This window comes from Montipora capricornis, chromosome 14 (genome assembly GCF_036669925.1).
Source record: "Montipora capricornis isolate CH-2021 chromosome 14, ASM3666992v2, whole genome shotgun sequence".
Lineage (NCBI taxonomy): Eukaryota > Metazoa > Cnidaria > Anthozoa > Scleractinia > Acroporidae > Montipora > Montipora capricornis.
Genome location: NC_090896.1, coordinates 32,820,057 through 32,841,924, shown reverse-complemented (window position 1 = coordinate 32,841,924; position 21,868 = coordinate 32,820,057). Strand labels below are relative to the sequence as shown.

The following is a 21,868-nucleotide window of genomic DNA, read 5'->3' as shown; positions in this document are numbered from 1 at the left end:
AATTGTCGACACATTGACAATTTCTACCTCCTATGCCGCATTTCTTGTGTCTTTTAGCCTTCTTAGGTAGTCCAATTTGCCCCCTCCACCCTCCTCCCCCCTCCATCCTCCCCAACAAACAATGTTCTAGCGTGATTCCCGGAATATTTAGGTACAAATTGTAGCTTGATTCCCGGGATATTTGGGTACAAATAGGCAACATTTCTTGTATCTTTTAGCCTTCTTAGGTAGTCCAATTCTCCGCCTTCCCTTTGAGTACAAATTGTGGCGTGACTCCCGGGATATTTAGGTACAAATAGGCAACATTGGGACAGGGTGGTCTTTATATCAATAATTTAGAACATTATTCAAAGTGCAGAACTGTTCAAACACAATGTTGCTGATTGTAGTTTCCAAAAGATCTGTTATCCGGTTCCTAGATTGTTCGATTCACGTGACGCTAACCAGACATGACGTCATATGAAACTTCTCGCTGAAAGGGCTAATTAAAAATTTCACTGATGAATGAGGAAGTGGTTTCTGCTTGTAGTGAGAGAACCTAATTTCCAAAATCTAAGATCTGTCATAGCCCGGTCTGCTAATTATATTTCCTATCATTAATGCCAAAGTTACACCCAAAAATGACAAAGATATAGGAAGTTTTGTCTCTTTACCTAGGTCTAACTCGTATTTCCGTAACAGAAATGACGCACTACTATCCTTGCATCTATGTCACGTCACGTCTGTGTGACGTCTGTTTAGTCACGCGTCTTTTCTTCCTTCGAGCTCCTGATTGAGAATTCTATCGAGCTTTTGTATCATCTTTCCTCATCTCATGGAGCGATATGATTTGTGAGACAACGGATAATTAGGGCTAAAGCGTGTGCGATCGTGTTAAGTGTGCTCTTCAGTTGTTCCTTGCGATGTGGGTTGAGCAAGTGGCAAAGCAATCTCGTTCCCAGAGACCGCTTTTCTTCTAGTCAACACCAACAGCATGGACTCTGGGCCAAAGTGGGAGGTCCGCCTCGACTACGCAGACTCAGAAATCTGAAAAAAATGCGCATACATTGGCCCTGAACAGAGTCCGTGTTCTGGGTGCTGACCAAAAAAAAAAAAAAAAAAAGGGCTCTGGGAACGAAATTGGCAGCTAAGCCCCCATCCATCAATCGCGCATGCTCCATTGACTGCGTCAGCAAAGTCTCTTAGGTTGAATTCCGAAAGTTTGTCAGGGAAACGGATATAATTATGTAGAGCGGCCTTTCCTGATAGTCTGTCACAATGTACTTTAGTATACTTCAGCCGTCCGTCTCAACCAAGGCATTGCTTTTTTCTAGCTCTTTACACCTAAACGAGAAGAAAGAAATTATTGAACCCTTACATCTGATTTAAAGGAAACCTCTACTAAAAAGCATAAATAATCTTAAACCACAAAACGTAATGTTTACAATGAAAATTGTTCGAACTTTTTCTAATGAAAGCGTTTGTAATCTGAAATAAATAAATTTCAAAAACGATTGTTTTGGTTTTCTAATTTCCTGGGCGCCGCCATCTTGAATAGTTGTGACAGGTCGCGGATACCCCATTAGAGACGTTGCTTTAGCAACGACGACAGCTATAGCTACGGCAACGACAACGCCACAAAGCAAGAAGGATGGAAAAATAATCGTGCTGCACTTGTAGCACCCATTTCACTGCATTTTTTTGCCGTTTTCCACAAAACAACCGACCAAATTTCAGGTTTTGATGAGAAAACCGTTTTTGTTTTTTCTCGTCAAAGCTCTTACTATAGTTTCCCTTTTAGCGATAAACTGCTAGAGAAAGGCACAATTTGGAGACATGACTTCCTACATAAATTCCTATTATCTAAGGCGGCGATATTGTACTTGACACAAGCATGTGAGTCCGTTGACGTTTGGATCAAATTCCAGCTAACTGATGTCGAACAAAGTCAAGTTTTAGGCCTCGGGTCACGACGAAACTCGTTTCTGCGCCCGGTGTGTCAAGGTAATTCCCTTGAAAATGACGTACTATCCAGATTTTTTTCAAACTTGGCGCAATTGATACTCATACACAGGAAATTAAAAAAAAATGCAATGAAAAGATGGGGTCACCGTGTTCGTTTTCGCGCTGTATGCCCTTTATTCTAAGTGTTTTTTACCGAATTACGCGAGAAGCGCGTTGCAAAACAAGGGCGAACTAAACGAACTATAAATCGTCGAGGCGTTGTCCGAGGGAAGAGTATGGTAATTGCTCTCTTGCTCTCTTGGGCTGCCTGGACAAGTATTAAGGGATAGCTTTTGGACGAAAATAGCAGAGTGGCGCAAAGACAACGAAGTTAGGAGTTCTATCATTTGAATACGGCTTAAATGGGAATGAAAGAGTGTTACAGTAACATTTCAATCACTTACACTTTTTGTTTGCAACTTCTGGTCAAATATCTTTACAAGCTCGCCAAACGAGGGACGTTGTGAGGGATCTTGCTTCCAACAAGACACCATCATTTGATAGCTAAAAAGAAGAAATGTCAAGTTAGCATTAGACTTTGAGGGACCTTTTTTTCCACAATCAAAAAAGTAATTGGCATATTTACGTGTCATCTGAGCACCCTTCTGGTTGTTTCAACCTTTGTCCGGAGTTTAAGAAGTCCAAAATCTCGAGGCCTTTCAAAGCCGAATAAGGCATTTTTCCTCAAAGAAAGAAAAAAACAACAAAATAGAAACAGCAACAACAATAAGTACTCCAGAACCACTGGTGACACAGGGTTGGGTTATTTGCACTTCTTATCGAACAATATCTTGTTGGGTGGGGTGGGAAAGGGTGGCGGTAGAAGGCATTTGAGAAATAGACTACTTCGACGATACGGCAGCCATTTTGAATTATATTGTTGTAATAGCTATAATCATATATTATGCAATGTTTATAACTGAAAGGGATAGATACTCGAAATAAGGTGAGACGCTTCGTGACCCATATACAAGGTAAACATTTGGGGACGTTATGTCGCAATACCTGAAAACCTCAGTGTTAACGCGCTTTGGCAGATAAACAACACTTTGTTAGGCAAAGAATGATGCTGGGTAAGGTATTGATCTCTAGTGATTTGGGTTAAGCGCTGACTCGAGATGGTTAGCTTTCATAAATTGTTCTTGCGACACCATAAACTTTAGTCAGATCGTTTGGTACTTTATGTACCGACAAAACTAAGTCTCTCACCTTATTTTGGAGTATCCACTCCAGTCCTACATACATACATACATACTTAATTGATCTCTCCCCATAGGGGCTTAAGAGGGTCAATGAATCAACGAAACAACAGAACACAACAACTACAACTGTTAAGAATCCTAACTGGCCGGAGGCAACCAGTTGGCTATTTACAAGTGCTGCTGGGAAGTTGAACCAGGGACTACCAGGATCAAATTCAACGATTGGTCAGAGCGGGTCTTGAACCCGGGATCTCCGGATCTCAAGGCAAGCGCCCTAACCACTGGGCCACACTGCCTCCAGAAACCATTGAGTTTTCAGGGGAAAAAAAATTATTTGCCCCTTGAGCATCCCATAATATCTTTTTAAAGAATAGAAATCGAAATGGCTGCCGAATCGTCGAAGTAAATAAATTTCTACTTTTTAATGAAACTGTGGTGCTGCGTCGGTGGTAGACTGAAACTGGAAAATTTGGTTTTATCAAACGTGTTGATAAATGTCGAATTACCACCGTGAACGGTTTGGAAAGCTGACGTTTCCAGCGTTAGCACCTCATCAGAGTGGATGGAGGAATTGTGGGTGTTGTTGGTTTTTATGCGGGTGTCGAAGAGCTTTGCCATTGGTGGATAATACATGGTAACAACAAATTTGTTAATAAATTAATGGAATGAGAGGCGTTCATTGATTCCGTGAGGATAGAGTGTACCTAGTTGAAAGATGACTTTTTGGTCCATATTCTTACGGCTCTCTGTGTTCCCGTGGTGTAAAGATAGGCCGCAAATTGTCATGTTGTGGTGGGAGTGATTAGGAAGATCAAAATGGCGCCCAGCTGGTTTTGATGCAACTGTGTTTTTTTTTCTACATCTTGTAGGTGTTCGCGGTCCTCCAATCTTCTCCCTGTTTCGCCTATGTAGGTCTTCTTACATAGTGTGGAGGTTATGCAGTAGATGACATTTGTGGAGATGCATGTAAAGTGGCCAGTGATTTAACGGATCGATTCGGTCCTGAGATGTTAACCATGTTAGAAATAAAAGGACAAGTTTTGCTTCGTGTGCGTGTACATTAAAAAAGATCCCGGTTGGTTGTCACACTTGAATGCGCTCCTATCTAGAAAGTTACGTGTGTTTTTGTAGCGTTTGAATGAAATGAGTAGTGGTAAAGGAAATATATGTTTAGTTTCGGGATTATTGAGGAGAATTTTGAAGTTTTTGAGAATGACATTTTTGACTGCAAGGTTTTGTGAATGGTAGGTAAGGGTGAATGGAATTCTGTTGGTTTCTTCGTTCTGTGACGTTTGTAGTGCGGTTTCTCGATCGATTTCTTGGGCACGATGTTTGCCTTTGGTGACAGGGGAGTCAGGGTAGCCACGTTTTTTGAAAAACTGGCACATTTCCTCGCACTTCTGGGTAAAGTCGGTTTCGGTTTGAATCAGGTTTCCGAGCTCGGTCTTTTGACAGGACGTTGGTTGAAAAAAAAAAATTTTTGAGTGCTTGAAGACCTTCATTGTTGGGGATTACGGTGTATAAAGATTTTATGTCCATAGTGAAAATGATTTTGTTTTCGCCTTTATCGTACAGCAAACAGCATAGGTCTAGCTGAAATTTGCGTTTCATCATAAATCAAAGAAACTTGTTTTGTTTTAGCTCATTTCTTTCCTGATATCTACAAATATCAAGAGACTTCTCAAAAAACGTCACAAGATAAAATATGATAATATACATGCTGTTATACAAAGCAAATCTCTTGGCCTTTCCTAGCCTATTTTGGGGGAATTTCGCGTGTAATTTCCCCTCTAGTTCCAAAAACATTCCGGAAACGCTGAGAATATTATCTGAGACTATATACATAACTCCAATCGACGCGTTACATCCAAAAGCAACGTTAAGTGTGAAAAATACTCGTTTTAGAGTCGTGAAAAACCAGCAAAGTAAAATATTTCTATGTATTCTAAACGTGACCAAATAGGGTCATAGCAAATCCCCGGATAACTCACGTCTCTAAGTACTGTTGCGTTACAAACTGCAGAGGCTGGCCTTCTTTTAAAGTTATCTCCTTTTTTCAAAATGGAAGACGTCTCATCCAGGGATCGTAGTGTTGGGAAATTAACCCCGCGAAACTGACTGGAATATAAGTGCTCGTGCGAGTTTTGCACCTGACGAGGCAAAACACCAGACGCGCAACAGACCACAATACAATACAATACAATACAGGGCCAATGAAACACAATCACAACAGAACAGAACTTTCAACAACAACTGTTAAGAATCCCAACTGGCCGGAGGCAAACCAGGTGGCTGTTTACAAGTGCAACTGAGAAGTTGAACCAGGGACAACCAGGAACAAATTCAACCAGTGGTCGGAACATGTTTAGAATCCAACTGAAGAGTTGGATCAATTACCCGACACTGAACCCTTGGGATTTTACGCAGTGCTGGCTACGTCGGTAGAGAAATCAACTTTTCAAAATACTTAATATTCCTAAAAAGTTTCTGCCTGGAAATGAAAAAAAAAAAAAATTACCTCCAGATGCAATTTCCCACAACACCACACCAAACGCCCACCTAACAGAAACGAAAATTATACCGCACGTCAACAACTATTTGTCAAAGTCAAAGCGCCGCTTTGGTTTTTTTTTTTTTTGCAACGTAGAATCTAAAAAGGAGGTTAAGCCACCTGAATCCTGGCTTAACATGTATTATGTAAAATCTTCGTAACCTTTTGGCTGTTGAAATGGAGAAGTGATCCTCGCATTTATCTTGACAATTTGTTAAGCAATTGTCTCTAACAGGCACCTGAAAAGTTCAGGTTGACTTCAACGGCATTCGAAATCATATCCTCTACGATGGCGGTGCAACGCTCTACCAAGTGGGCTATGGTCATTTTGTTGAGCGAAGGACTCGATAAATGAAACAAATTTATTATTTTGGGGTATCAGGGATATTCCCCCGTCAGGGCTCGCCTTTTGCCACCCCAACAAAAAACTCGATGGTTACACAAACTAATACGGCAGATACAGATATGAACAGTGATATGAATGAGTGGATGCAAATTTTTCTTTGACACCGCTATGAAACTCACACGTCAGTCTTGACATTGTAAGTAAAATCCTCTATAGATTCCAACGCCATCCAGCGGACTGGCAGCATACCCTACGGAAGTTAAAAGACATGCGGCTTGTCGATTAAATACACATCGACGAGCTGGTGATGCGAAAGCAATCGAGGCATTCAAATTTAAATTTAATGCAAGTTTTCATTCTCATACCCCAGACATATGCTCGTATGCACCACTCTCGTAAATATCACGTGACATGCCAAAATCAGATACCATGGCAACATTATTCTTGTCAAGGAGGACATTTCGTGCAGCGAGGTCCCGATGAACACACTGCAAATCAACAAGGGCAAAGAAAAGTCAATAGAAGACATTTGATACGTATAAATAGATGGTTTTACCTGAGGTCACAGCAGGCCAAATTTTTGTTGGGAATTTGACTCTATTATAATACAAAAGTTGCTATTTTTGTGTACCAATATGGCCATCTCATCACGTGATTGACAACAATCTATATGTTTATAAGACACAATATACGAAGTGTAACCACCTTCGACCGTTGGTAAGTAAAAGTCGACTGAACTTTCGACGTCATCATAATTGATAGACACTAACCACTTTGCTTGAAAGGTGCAACATTCCATTGGCCACGTCTCGTGCGATCTTGACTTTATCGGTTTCGGTAAAAGTCGCTTTTTTATTTCCAACATTGACGTATGGATTTGCACGATTTTCCTTCAGACGATCCAACAAGCAACCGTTCTCCGCTAGACGCACAACTACCAGTATCGGCTCTATTTAGAATAAAAACACCAAAGTCAATAATTAGCAACTTTTAAGACAAACGAAAGACTAAGCAATTAGTCTGAGATTGTCAATGATATGTTTAACGTTAACATTCATTACTTAAGATACATTCAACGTGAGAAGACAAAAATCTGCGAGAGCGTGCTAAAAGGACGCCAGTAATTCACAGTTAGGATGCAACTCTTTACAACCTCCAAATTCATTGAATACCTTTAGGACGCTGCTCTATTATGCTTCACGTCATGGACCATTGTTTCTTTTGTATTCTTCTTTGTGTCCATTGTTTTCTGAACCAATCCCGAAAGTCCCTGCGAGAGCTAAATAGTGGCTGTGTTTTCACGTGCGGTTTTTCAGGTCGCTCAGCGAGTGACAACCGAAAAATTCTGTGAAAGCAGTTCCTTTATCAACTTGCTAACCCAGCCAATGAGGAGTCACTTTCTTTTATTGAAATAAGAAATGCGCTAGGAGTGCTATTTATTATTTGTATGACTTTATTGGCACATGCTCTCTCCTCATTTAATCTTACCCATGAGAATACGTATCATTTTAAAGTCGCTTAAGGAAGTCTGCAAACAAACCACTTTCAAGAATTTTAAGCGAAACAACGTTGTGCGAATCGGAATGAGTCCTATTTAGCACTTCCCTCTTGTTCATTACTGTATTTATTGTAGAAAAGTGGCCCCTATAATTGAGGAAACTTATCATAAACTTAAAAATCACGTGGCACAAAGTTAGCCAGTCAGAATTAAGAGCGAAACCGATAGTCCATTTCCGAATTGCAAGTTTGAGAGCGAGTTTCGGTGCGAAACCATTGTTTTTTTCAAGCAAATCAAGCTCATTTTTGTTTAAAGGTTGCGCATCAAGACTCGCTCTGAAACAGAGGAAAACTGCAGTTCCGAAATGCGCTAAGTTATAAATTTCTCGCATCCACTTACACGCGCTTATCGCCGACTTCATGAATTTGCCTTGCGTTTGATCGACAGGTTTAAAGGGAACCTCCCCTCCAACAAAAAAATAACTCAAACCCATAGAGAATATAGTTTACAATCAGTTTCAAAGATAGCACTTGTATTTCAAATCAATAAATTTCAGAATCGCCGATTTTTGTTTTCAAATTTCCCGGGAGCCGCCATCTTAAATATCTAAGATTAAACAAAAGCTCTTATGTCAGAGGAAGTATTTGTAACACGTGACAGACCTAGATGTTCAAGATGGCGGCGCCCATGAATAAGCGATTCTAAAATTCTTTTTTTCCTGTCACGAACACTTTTTTGAGAAAATTACAAACAATGATTCCGAAGTTTAAAGATTATCTTAAGAAGAACTGAAGGTTTCCTTTAATTGTCCTTTTCTTACCCAATTGTCAGTCTTATTAAAGCTTTGATTTTGCGCCACTAATCCGCATCAAAATAGAAAGATTTGTGTAAGTGTTTGCCTGCCTAGCTTTTAGTTTGTGCAATAAACTAAAGATGGCTCTAAGAACAAATTCTTACCTCCTGCCGTACATGCCCCCAAAAGACTGACAATATTAGGATGTTCACCAACTGTCACCATAATGTTCAGTTCGTTTATGAGGTCTCGCCTTTCTAGCTCTGTGGCACCCTCTGTCATTCAAATGAAAGGAGGTTGTTAGCGCAAAACTAGAACATGGCACTCCATAAAGATTGGTGTGACTTCATATCGATTATCCATATTTGTGTTGTTTTTTTTGCCCTGGAATCCGTGGTTTTTATTCAGTACAAAGTCCGTATTCTTGGTTCAGTTTGTGTTGTAAAGCTATTTCTCGGTCCGCTCATGCAATGTACGTTTTTAGTAGCCGTCTGCTGTCGGAGTATTTTGTAATTTGGAAAAAACAATTTTAAGGTTGTTGCGATACTTATTTTTAACTTTTATATATGTAAGCCTCCAGATGATCACCCATCAGATTGATTGGTGATAGTCATCATTAATTTCCACGTTAAAAATTACTCATGGGCTGCAGGGGCGGATCCAGGAGGAGGAAGGGGGGGGGGGGGGGGTGCACCACCAAGGGATGGTGACGCTTTTTATTTTAGTTCCGGAATACCAGTTTCATTAGAGTCGGGGTGGGGTGGGAGGAATCGGCCCTTGGGCTCCTGCTCTTTTGGCCAATTTTTAAGCTTTAGCCCAAGTTAATAAAATTTGTATGGAGATAACGTCAGGTGATATGAGCTCCAAAGGGAGCAAGCTCTACCTTTAAGCTTCTTTACTGCACAAGCTATGACTCCCTTTTCATTCTTCAGCTCTCCTTTATAAACTTCTCCAAAAGCCCCCTGTCCTAACTTCACTTCGAGTTGAATATGCAATCTTGGAAACTCGCACCAACCGCCTTTCAAAGGCAACTCTATCTAAAAAGTAAAAAAGTATGTGGGTGTTTTACAGCAAATAATTAATGTACTTGGATATGTATTCCTAAAACTAGTAATTGCAAAAATTTTTTCATTATTTCTAGCATCCGCGCCCTGATTGTATAGCGATTATTATGCATCAGTACAGCTAGTACACGATCGACTGAATCAAAGCAAATTCGCGGCGATCGGCAAAACTACCGGCTTTAACGAAGTAGCTATAATCACTGACTATATAACGGCTATACCCTCGCCAACAAAATCGGCCATATATCGCCTCCAATCGGCTACATAATCGGCTATCTGATAGACCATATAATCGATATATAAACGGCTCCACAATCGACTTCACAATCACTACAAAATCGCTTACGTAATCGCGGACACTACATAATCCGCTACATGAGTAATAATTCATCATTTCTGTGGTTTCACCAAATTTCAGGATACTCTCATGTTATGTTTTTTTAAATTTTTTATCGGAATCCGTCAATTATTAAAAACAGAATAATGATAACTAAGTGAAACTTCAATCACATCTGGACTCACATTTTTCTGAATTCCAGATGGTGATTATATATTCTTGGAATTGGAGACCTGTTAATTTCCTTCATAGTTAAGATATGGAGATGGTTTCGAAATTTGACAAGTTTCTTTGTTCTACGTTTTTGTTCGCTTTTTCGGCCCTGACCATGCACAAACCACACCCTTTTTCTAAAGCAAAGCCCATTAAAATGCCCCTGTGATAAAAAAAAGAAATCACTTCCTATTTTTCTTTAGATTTTGAAAGTTTGTTTCCTTAACACCTGACTTGAAAAAAATTGAGCTTTGGTTTTTTATCCAAAGGCCGTTTACTTTGAGTGTAACTCTTGGAGGTAAGAATTTGTTCTTCATGGTCCGCCATTACTCACGTTCAAACCCCGACCGATTGGACCTCAGAGGGTTGGATCCAGGGAAAAGTGACGTCAAAGGCTCACTTGCTTAAAATTTCAACGTGTGAATGCAGCTTATTATAAATGCAAAACGCAAGTTTAAAAGTCTGAATTCTGCGGCGTACACACGTACTGCTTTCTTAAACTAGTGAGCCTTTGACGTCATTTTCTCCTCGAACCAGCTCTCTCAAGAACTGAAGTTAGAAATGGAGTCCTTTTGAAATCAAGGCTTAAAACTCTGGTCCCTTAGTATTTAAATAACACAGTTTTAAAATCCAAAGAAAGAAAATAATTGATTTTTTTGGTCACAGGGGCATTTTAAAAGTTGCGATTAAATTATTCAAAACTCAGTTGTGAAGTGAGGACAAAATATTCCACATGGTCACGGTCAAGTTAACATGAAGTGCGATGTCACTGTTCACGCTTTTGTAGTCTCCAGAGTTTCAGAACCAGTCCGTCTTTTGCGTTTCACTAAATTTCAAGATGCTCTCATTTTAGGTGGGTTTTTTTTCGGGAAGAAGGATTGTTTATGCTGCGAGACGTACATCAAATATTAAAAACGGAATCATTATTTGATTACTAGCTGAAACTCCAATCCCATCTCCAATTCCAGTTGTTCATTATATAGTCACAAAATATAATATTATTCGGACTATAATATTCATTATTATAATTAATTAAAATTAATAATGATAATTAGAATTATTAGAATTACATTAGTTGTTATAAATAATTGATATTTCAAGTCGGAGACCTCTTAATTCCTTACTAACCTCAATCTGAGACTTGTCTTTAACATTACATTTACAAGGTGGTCCAAACTTAATGCAGACAATCGTGATGAAGAGAATAGCTAAGCCAAATGGCAACACGATAGTCACCATCAATTTCAGAAGGAATTTATCTGTAGAGAGAAAAAAAATACAGCGGTTAGTTTTTCGATCTGTGAGGTGAGTGTTAGAATTGAATTATGCATACATTAACATAATTTATTATAAATGGTGGGAACAAGTAACGCGTACAGAGGCTTTGTAGAGATGAACATTGCTTTACTTGAGATAAGGTTTTTCATGTTGGAAGGCTTCAATTCTTGAAGTTCAGAGTGTAGACATTCGTGAACTGGAGCAGCCTGAGTGTATCGTCATGCAACGAGAAACTGTGAAGAGATTGCTTATTTGTCGCGACTGAAAATAAACACATAAAGAGGAACTATCTAGGAGCTAATGTAAGAATAGGAATTTAAAGATAGAAAACTGAAAGAAAAGGATTCACTGAATTTGTAAATCCACATACTGACATCGTTGTTCCGTAATTAATCAGTTGAACCAGCGGTATTTTTTGCTAGAGTATGCTCAGTCTTCTTTTCAACTGTGCCGGAAGACAACAGAAAACACATGGACAAACGTTCCAGGTACTGTAGACACAGTAAAATATCCATTTATTAATCATCTCACCTCAGTTGCTCTAAGAGTGGATAGCGCTATCCAACGAATAAATCACAATCTTCTGCATGAATAACCCAATTGGTTTTGCTAATATTTATCCCCTGAAAAGCGTTGTCCATCTTTTAAACAACTAAGGCGTGTAGTTAAGCATTGCTTAAACTTGAAAATTCCAATAACACAGTTCAAAGTGTAATTTACTGTACAAAAGCCTTCAAAAAGGTAGTTTGTTCAATTTGATTTTACATTCAGCTACAGTATGATACGGCTTCGTCTGTCAAATTGGTTTGTTTTCCATTGTTAAATTTCAAAGTATAACTTTTGAGCAATTTCTTGAGAGACCGCCATATTAAACGCATGCATGAAAGGTTACTAGGACTCGGATTTCGCGCTTCTTTTGGCCATGAAATTCATGCAAATGTCGGATCAGAAATCTTTTCGTAGATTTTTCGAAAGAATCACGAAAGGAGTGTGCATGTGCGGAACTCACGTGCAATTTCGTGTGCATATTGCACGCGAAAAAGTACCCAGAGAACATGCAACCATTTTTGTCGCTCATACAATAGATCGTATCGCCGTGGTCGTAGTTGCCGAGTTGAGCTCTTTATTAAGGCGTTAAGGTCTTCGATTAAAAGGCCATTGAAAGAATAGCATTTAATGAGAGTTTTCATTTTTCGTTTTCATTCCTTTCTCCTTCTCCTCACGGCAACTCTGAGACGTGAAATGGCTGAATCCCACGTTGTACAGAATACGAAAGCACAAAAATACAAATCTTAACTTTCTTTTTTGGCGTCAACACCCCCTCTGTGGCTGTGTTTTCACGAGCGGTTTTTCAAGTTGCTTAGCGAGTGACAACCGGAAATCGCGTGAAAACAGTTGCTTTTCCAACTTGCTTAAAGTTAAGAGAGTAGGCAAATTTCAATAGAATTCTCATTTAATTTAAGCCATCAAATAAAGCAGCTGCAGCATAAGCGAGTTGGCAATGACTTTCGGCCAATGAGGAGTCGCTTGCGGTTATTCATATCGGAAATGCAACAGGCGTTGCTATTATTTCTATTATTGTATTGGCACGTGCTCTCCTCATTTAATGTTTAATACCCGTGAAAACACGTATCATTTTAAAGTCGCTTAACAAACTCTGCAAACAAGCCATTTTCAGGAATGTTAAGCTAGACAAGGGATGTCGAGAAAACACGGCCTGTATTTCCTGAAGAGTTCGGCTACTTTGTAAAGGTTACTCTATCTCAGCTCAAAAGTTTCTTTCTCCTTGGGCATGTATGACATGTGTTTTCCTTTTGGTTAGTTTTGTAATTTAAGTTAAAAGCCTTCTTTTCTCATACACATTATTTTTGTTTTCTGCTGATCCCAGGCCATTTAAGCCCCTGGCTTTGACTTTACCAATGTATATTTTCTAATGTATGATGTGCAATACTAATAAAATAAGTAATAAGTAATTATCAAACTGGAATAACGACCAAATTAATTCTTTGAAAAACGTGAATTTCGCGATGAAGTTTATTATTTCCCTTCGAATCATATTGTAATTAGATTCCAAGGAATCTGATTGAGCAATGGACCCACTTGAGATTTAATGTTTTATCTTGATTATTAGCCTGTTTGTCAAGCCATTTAGACAAATAAAGTCATGGCGAACGGAGTTGATTTTGGGGCCAGCGCAAACAATAGACCATTTTGCGATACGGCGGTCATCTTGGGTCTTTTTGTTTCGATGGATACGTTATGGGATGTTAAGGGGTCAAATGTCTTCATGTCGTGGTATAAAATTTGGGTTTACTTTTATAATTTTGAAACCAGTTTGTTGATTGAAACCTTTGTTATACAGGATGTAGAGAAAAAAAGTCAAATTAATCTCGGTTCGGAAAAGGTTTGAAACACCTTGTCCCCTGGGTATCCCGTAATACATCCATCAAAGCAGTAGACTCCAAGATAACCATTAAAAAAGGTCTATTGCCTTAAATAGGTGGCAAAGCATACAGTCTAAGTATATACCTAACCACGTCGCCTCGTAACCGTGGCCTTACCAAAATAGGGACCTTAAGCAAGGATGCAAAAAAAAAGAGGCAGCAGCAAGATGCAAGTCGACTTACCTGGTAATGTGGTTTGTTTGAACAGAATGGCACTTGATCTTCCATACTTGTTGTTGCTCGACAGTCGCATAGTATACTCTGTGGCGGGTTCGAGATCTTTGACATTTATCCTTGTCTTTTTATAGGGTAAAGTCTCTAGAACTGTGAAGCTAGCGGCCGTTTCTTTCTTTCGCTCAATAGTGAAGTTGTCTATCTGGTAATATACGCCATATTTAGGTTGTTGCCAGGTCAGTACGAAATACCATTTCTGGAGATCTGCTGCTCTTACGTTTTCAGGAGGCTGTGGTTTTCCTTTTCAAAGAGAAAAGAAATCGTACCAGAAGCAAATTCAGAACAAATTCTTGTTGCATACAAACAAATTAGGCCATCCTCCGCCCTAACTGAGTTTACAAAAAGTAACTATATTCTCGAGCTATGCGAGCCATACGTGCAACGCACGTTAAATCAGTTTTACTACCTTTACCTTAAGAATATTAAATCTTAAGTCTAAAATGACATTAGGGTTAGGTATCGATTAAATTCAACTTATCACTCACATAGCTCGCTGGTTAGTACTGGGTTCCTACTGGTATGCGAGAGTCGTAAGCAAAAACTCGTACCTTCTAAATCTCCCTCCCATCAAATATTGCATGAATTATCTGTTATAGGGTGTGTTCACATGTCGTCACGACGGCCATGTTCGAGGAGTAAAATATCCTTTTTGGAATTGAACTACATTAATATGAAAATTTTCCTTTTGTTTTAGTATGCAAATATGCTTGGCTGCATGGTCATAGAAACAAAAACACTCTATTGCCTCTTTACCAGCATTTTATTCGTATATTTGTTTGGAAAGGAACACAACTAATTAAATGTTGAAATTTATACTGTCTCACTAATTTAATTGATTCCTTGACTAACTTACAAATATAAAAAAAAATTGACCTAGCCTGTTTCAACACCCACCTACGATAAATATAGAGGTGATTCCTAGGACTTTAGCCGGACGAAGCCCTTCGATCAAGCGACCAACAGCTTCAGATTTTGTCGTTGTATTGGCATTTATAATGACTAACATTAATAAATCCGCCTGTAAATCATCGCTCCTAGGAAATAAATACAATAAACACTCATTAAGTACTTTCAAATTTGTCCAGGATTACACGATAATCACGTACGCGTTCTAAATAACAAACATTACGAAGTGTCCCAGCCCTTTTTCACAACTTTACATCACATATTTCACGAAAGTATGGCAATAAACATTAAAAAATGTCATTCAACAACCCTACTTCAGAAATCAATCAGGAAGCAGCTCATTTCAACCTATAATTCCATTGGATCCCTTTAGGACGCTTTTTTCTATTGTCTTCTGCGTCATGGTCGGACTAACATTAACTAACATTAAACTAGTCGGACTAACATTAAACAATTTTCTGTTTCTATCAGGGACTTAAATTTTACAATTCTCTTGACATTGATATAATCAATTCATCCTCAACAGCTTCCTTCAAGAAAGCACTTAAGTCATTCTTTTTAACAACTATTCTGAAAATTAAGTATTTTGTTCTTCCTGCGTCAAATTGTTTTCACCCTGTAATTTTACTTTCACAACTGTTTACCTATTTCAACACCTTAATTAAATGACTAAGTGTTTGTAATTGTATACTTCATTACCAACTTGTAAGTTCAAACTGTTTTTGATTTCCGTTCATTACTTTATATTTCAACACGTTAAATAACTAAATGTTTGTAATAATTGTATTCTCCGTTTCCAACTTGCATGTCAACGATAGATAGATTCTTTTACTTGGGGAGGCCTAATTTACATAAGCTTAGTAGTTTCTTTTAGGCCTCCTCGCCACCAATGTAATTCAATTATTTTTCTTTCCATCTTCTCTTTTTTGATTGCTCATATTTGTATTTTAATTTCTTCTTTCTGTGGCGAAAAATAATTAAATAAATAAATAAATAAATAAATGGTCCATTGTTCCTTTTGTATCGTTCTTTGTTTCCATTGTTTTCTGAAGCAATCCCGAGAGTCGTTCCGAGAGCTCCGTGGCGGTCCTCAGAAACAGACCTTTCAGTAAGGAGGGAATTAATATGACAACGTTAGCCTCCCGGGTTGAGGATCTCCACAAAACTTTACATTTGCTCATTTGACGTTACTGTTTTGCAGTGGAAGGCAAAAGTGAAACGCAAACCGCAGAAAATCTATTATTTTACGCATTAAATAGACTTGTGTGGTACTTGTTTCCGTTGTCGTCATCCCTGCCATGTTCCCTAATATGGTTATCATTATTATTACGAACATCATCGTCAAAAGAGATAGGCGATCCTACAGATAACTCACGTAAGCCAGGAGATCAATACGTTTGATAAGAAAATAAGAGTTTTCTTTGACATCAGTTTCGTTCACGGTGCACTTGCTACTCGTGTGGGCACAAGTGATGTTTTGAAAGTTCTGAGAATTGCCTGAGCCGTAGGCAAGTGCAATTTGAGAACTTTCAAAACATCACGAGTGTCCATAAATCACGAAATACACGAGCAAGTTCATACGATTTTTTATTTATTATATACTGAAATAAATACTCTCTTGCTGTGTTTCCATAGCAACTTCCACAATGAACTCTGTATCCTATTTATGCAGTCGTCACTGACCAATCAGAAAAGCGATATTCTCTTGCGTCTATAATAGGTGATATTATCCAATGACGTTATTTTTAGTTTGTTGTACCATTTCCCTAACTCCGTTTTCTTAATAGGTCCATTACCTGAAATTCTTCATTCTGAGGCTATATACCTTCAAGTCAGAGGATTTATTAAATTCAGCGTTTATCTAAAAAGGAAAAGAATATTTAACATCATGCAGTAGCCTCATTTGAAGGCCATTAATCTATCTTGCTTTGTGCCATGTGATCATAGGTTTTCATGTTTGGTGTGGTTGTTATAGTTCTAAAAAATTTTTCAAGCAATTTGTAACGTGATGATTTCTGTAACATCGTAACAAGCTTTACAATTTAAAAAAGGTTGTTCATATTTTAAAAATCTTGCCAAGTTAAGTAAACAGCTAAAAAACATGGTGATAGAAAGGTTTTGTACCAAGTGTCGATTTTTCGTAGTGTTTTTAATACGCTTTGTGATTTTCCCGGTCTGAGCAGCGTCTGCATCTCTTGGCTTTTCTGTATGATTGGCCCATATTTCAAACATTGTAGAGTACAATGATTGGCCTTTATATTGTGAAGGTTTTTTTAAAAAATGTGTTATACCATCCTCTCGATGTTGTACTTCAATTTCACAAACGAACTGCTGTTGTTTCTATTTTGTGCATCATCCCTGAATTTCTCGTCCAGCTCAACATGAAGTGTTATATCAACAGTGACAAGACCTGCAAAGAAAAGAAAGAGTTTAATTAAGTGATGATTAAGGTTTGATGCTTAGGGTACCTAGCATTAAAAAGGAACATTTTGTATTGAACAGGACGACTTAAATGACGGCTCGCAATTTCTTTTGAAATATAAATAGTTTTCAATATAATAACGGTTACTTTTGAAAATGTATGTTGCCACATAGGAAACATCAAGTTAGATTTCATAAAATGCATGACTTTACCATGTTTATCACCGCTTTATGTTTTGTTTTTCTTATAAAGCTAAGATCTATTGTTTGGGTCATACGACATGGCGGCCATGACGTAACCTGTAACTGACCACTACCATTTTTGCGTTGGTCGAATGCGTCTTGTCAAGCCAAAGGTCTGGTTAAAGCAGTCAGTCGTAATGGGTAATATTGTTGATACACGAAATCGTATCTAATACATCAGTGGTCTTCAAAGGAGTTGTATAAATTACTAACTACTTACAATAAAGCATACATATTTAAGTAAAAAAATAATAATATGTAGAATAAGAACTAAATAAAAAAAATAATAATAATAATAATAAATATTAAAAGAAAATGGAAGCTTAGTAAACGGATCGTTCTTATACCAGTTTTGCGCTTTCTGTGTATGTTTATTTTATGAAATAACTCATAACAGTTTACGGATCTTTCCCAGATTTTGCAGGAATAAAAGTAGTGTTTGACTTGTAGAAGGAGGAGCCTAAATTGTTTTTAAACAGCCACCGATAATTGAAGGTATATCGTGAGTTGGTTTTGGAAACTGACCCGTTGCAACGAGATCGTTAGATCAGTTTCTTGATCGGGTAGTTTGCGCCGAAATTTCTTTGTCCAAACATTAGGATGACCCGAGATGGGTTTGTTTACGTTACGAATGGCTAGTTATTGTGATTGGCCGAGGCAATTAATTACTTATTTTGGAAAAGGATTCAAAGAAGACACATCAAGCGAAAATTCTCATTAGAATATAGACTCACCGGATTGGAATGTTTTTATGATGATAGCCGTGCTTCCTGCTCCATGACCGATGGCGTTAAACCCGTTCACTTCTATTTTGTATTTTGTCTGTGGAGTAAGATTCGTCAAAGATATTTCTGTGACATTGTTCGAAACATTCACTTGATCGTACAATGGTGATCCAATTCGCTGGTATTTAACGCGATAACCAAGCAGAGGTTCCTTGCCAGAAGGCAAAGAGGTAGGAATTGCTTCTCATGACAAGTAAATAGTCGTGGCATTGAGAGCGAAGCCGTCTGGTAATGTTGGAATCTTCCTGGGCACTAATGAATAAAAATTAAAGATAAAAGTACTTTCTTTGTTCACTTCAGGGTAATAAGCAAATGCTTTGGAGAAATGGATAATGTCTATTTATGCATCTCACGTTAAAGTTACCCAACTGAATTTTTAAAAGATCTTGAATTGACTAAAAACACCTTTTCATGAAGATAGGACGTTGAGAGGTCGACACGCAGTTGCTAAAATCACAAAACTTAGAAAAAAAAAATGGGGTTAAATTTGATCAATTTGAATACACGATTTGATACAAATGTTTAAGCTGTTGCTCTAGTGTCGACTTAATTTATCTGTTTTAACTTCGATCCTGTCATTTCATATCTGCAGTTTTCCATGGAATGAGAGATCAATATTCGTACTGATACAAAACCTTCTCCTTACTAACAATAGCTAGACTGCACAAGTGAATAAATATACTTTTCTTAAAGTCCTTCCCAGGCGAAATGTTTGTGTTTTGAGTTTCCCCAATAAATATAGTGTTTAATAAAGCGCGGTAAAAACTTGAGTTTTTGCTTTTAATCATTAAGAAGTGGAATTTGGTTAATTTGGCTCTTTGGTGATCAGAGACATAGACTTGCACACTGCTACACTTGACAGCATGCCACAATCTATTTTAGGGTCGGCAGTCAAAAGGAACATTAACCCCCGGGCTTACCTCCGAAAAGAATAGAATCCTTTTGTCGCTTCAAAGCTTTTTACATCGTTTTGATTACTATCATGACTTTCATTCTACCTCTTGGTGGACATTGCGAGATGTTGCAGTATTCCCAACGCATATTTGGATCAGTTGTGTAGCACCATGGTCCATCCGGGGCACTTCCATCTGGGTTACGACACATGTTATTGGAATCATTCTGACTCTTATCAACATCTTCAGGAATCCTCCAATGACGGTGAGGGCATTGTGCAGTCCACCGCTGACAAGTACGACCAGACCGAGTGACGTTAACATTGCCACGATAGCCAACGCCGATACCATGATAACAATCTAAAGATCAAAGGAGATCTATTAATATTTAATCCATAGTTACTCGGAGATACTCGGGAAAAATCTGAGTGCTACTTTGTAGGAATCGAACCTAAGTAAGACCTTCCGATCACTAGTTTATGAGCTACCATTGAGCTATTGGAAACTATCGGAAGCGAGGCCGTTAAACTACGTTCAGGTGGCAGTGACTGTCTCTCTATATTGTCGAGACTGTGCATTTCCGTTATATTATGCAGCAGATAGCAAACGTTAATCCAAGTCGATGACATAAAGAGATACTAAGGACCTTGCTTATGAATAGGTGATGATAGATTCTCGGAAAATATGCCGGGCGTACGAGAAAAAAATCCAATTTTTCCAGAACATGATTTTAGCCCATTGCCTTCGATTACAAGTTTCTATACCACCTAGCGGTAAAAGACACGTAGCAGCCAGGGGTGGGGTGGGGGGCGCTAAGCCATTAATTTGTGTGACCGATACGTTTTGCATACCGTTAGGAATTGAAATTGTCGAAAGGTGTCCTCATTCTTCTTTTATCAAAGAATATACATGCATCATTCTGTGCTTCAACGACATTACCCTTTTAAATAAGTATCTTACATATGATCAATGCCATCCTTAACTTAGAGTCTTTCAGTCCTCCCAGTAACTACCCTGCTCTCAATCTAGAAGGTTCCATATAGATTCTCGGAAAATATGGCAGGCATACGAGAAAAACATCCAAGTTTTCCAGAACAGGATTCGAGCGCATTACCTTCGATTACAAGTTTCGGCTCTAACACCTAGATATAGAAGACACGTAGGAGCCAGGGGAGGGGTGGGGGGCGCTAAGCCATTAATTTGTGTGACCGATACGTCTTACATACCATGCATACGGCGAAAGCTACGGAAATTTAAAGTGACCAATCAGAATTCAGCGAGCGGGAAAAACTGTGTTATCCGACGTCACGCCAATTGTTTACATTCTGATTGGTTAGATCGGCGGACATTCGCTCAGCCTTCTCTAGTGACTCTCTTGACCGTCGCTTCTATGAACTTTTAGCGAGACAGAAATCACACATTGTTCTGACAAATCAATTTGACAATCCGCTTTATCCAGTTTATGGATTGGGTTAGCACACACATAATTAACAACCAGGATCGATTTTGAACTTGATTCTGTAGAAGAAGATGTTGTTGAGTGAACATTTTTACAACGAAATCCCTTGGTTTGTAAAGCACTTTGATGTCCGATAACTGAGCCGCTCTAAGGAGTGTTAGGTCAATCACATTTGGTCGTCTGACCTTATGAAATTCTTTCAGCTCTTGTTTGTGTCCATCATGATCAAACTTCAGGTTATGCGCTATGCTGCTTTATGCCAACTTCGATGGCTTGTGATGAGCTTGTCTGCTGCCGAAATTGTTGTTGTATTTGGGCAAGATTGGTCTTATGTTATAGCGAGGGGAACAAGTTTTCGTTTATCTGCTGTGCCAAACAACGAACAATCCTGTTGGGTGTTCCACGTGCTTGGCAAGTCTTGCACGACCATCGTCTATCAGATCTGGAGTGGAGTTTTCTTTCAATGATTACATATTTCGATCGTTCTGCAAACATCCACGTAGCATGCAGCACTTTTTAGTGACTCGAGGATCCTGTTTTGCTGTTTCAAATAGAGTTGTGCATTCTCTAGCAGTTTGTTCTTCAGTGCTTGTATTTTTTCGTTTGTTCCTGGTGGCGCAAAGTAACTTTGATGATTTGAAAGGACTTCCTTAATTGAATTAGCGATTATTATTAAGGAACCAACAAGTGAATGGTACACAAAATTAGGAGAAACTGTTGTTGAATAGACAATATTTGTAGACATAATTATGTACCCAGCTTAAGTACTAAGCTCAACAAGTTGTTTGGCTCCACAAGTTTCAGTTTTTAGGCCAGGTACCCGAATTCACCCAGGTAATGGAACGCAACCATGGTGTTCTTTGGAAATTGAAAAGCTCCTTGAACACCTTGGTTGCTTGAGGATAAACTTGTCCCTTGTAAAGTGTTAGGTTAAAGGGTTTGTTAAAGTTATTTCCCATTTCATAGGGCACTGTGGTTGCCAGATTCACTTCAAACGTATCATGGAAATGTAAATGAATACCAGAGAATAGACATTGAAAAGTCAGTCCCTTGAATTGTTGATAGAAAATTAATTTAAATGCATGCATATTGAAACATCAGTTGAGGAATATTTGTTTTAACTCCCACTTTGTGAAACTAACATACATTGCTGCAGTTTGGTTATTGCTTAGTCGTTCAATGTCTTGATCAGATCAAATTATTTAATTTTTAGGTATT

The 21,868-nt window shown here is 38.5% G+C and overlaps 1 protein-coding gene and 1 pseudogene across 1 annotated transcript in view; both read right to left on the bottom strand.

Moving 5' to 3' along the window:
• LOC138032211 (uncharacterized) overlaps window positions 1–21,868 on the bottom strand; it is a 96,366-nt pseudogene that overhangs the window by 42,541 nt on the left and 31,957 nt on the right.
• LOC138032204 (uncharacterized) overlaps window positions 135–21,868 on the bottom strand; it is a 114,726-nt gene continuing 92,992 nt past the window's right edge. Inside the window, exons 9-21 of the mRNA XM_068879820.1 lie at window positions 16,646–16,710; window positions 14,838–14,977; window positions 13,893–14,183; window positions 11,116–11,246; window positions 9,257–9,410; window positions 8,538–8,648; window positions 6,853–7,031; window positions 6,448–6,570; window positions 6,262–6,332; window positions 5,704–5,744; window positions 2,570–2,666; window positions 2,388–2,487; window positions 135–1,323 (exon numbers count right to left, since the gene is read on the bottom strand). Coding sequence (XP_068735921.1) covers window positions 1,318–1,323; window positions 2,388–2,487; window positions 2,570–2,666; window positions 5,704–5,744; window positions 6,262–6,332; window positions 6,448–6,570; window positions 6,853–7,031; window positions 8,538–8,648; window positions 9,257–9,410; window positions 11,116–11,246; window positions 13,893–14,183; window positions 14,838–14,977; window positions 16,646–16,710 — 1,509 coding nt within the window. The 3' untranslated portion in view covers window positions 135–1,317. The remainder of the gene's footprint in view (window positions 1,324–2,387; window positions 2,488–2,569; window positions 2,667–5,703; window positions 5,745–6,261; window positions 6,333–6,447; window positions 6,571–6,852; window positions 7,032–8,537; window positions 8,649–9,256; window positions 9,411–11,115; window positions 11,247–13,892; window positions 14,184–14,837; window positions 14,978–16,645; window positions 16,711–21,868) is intronic.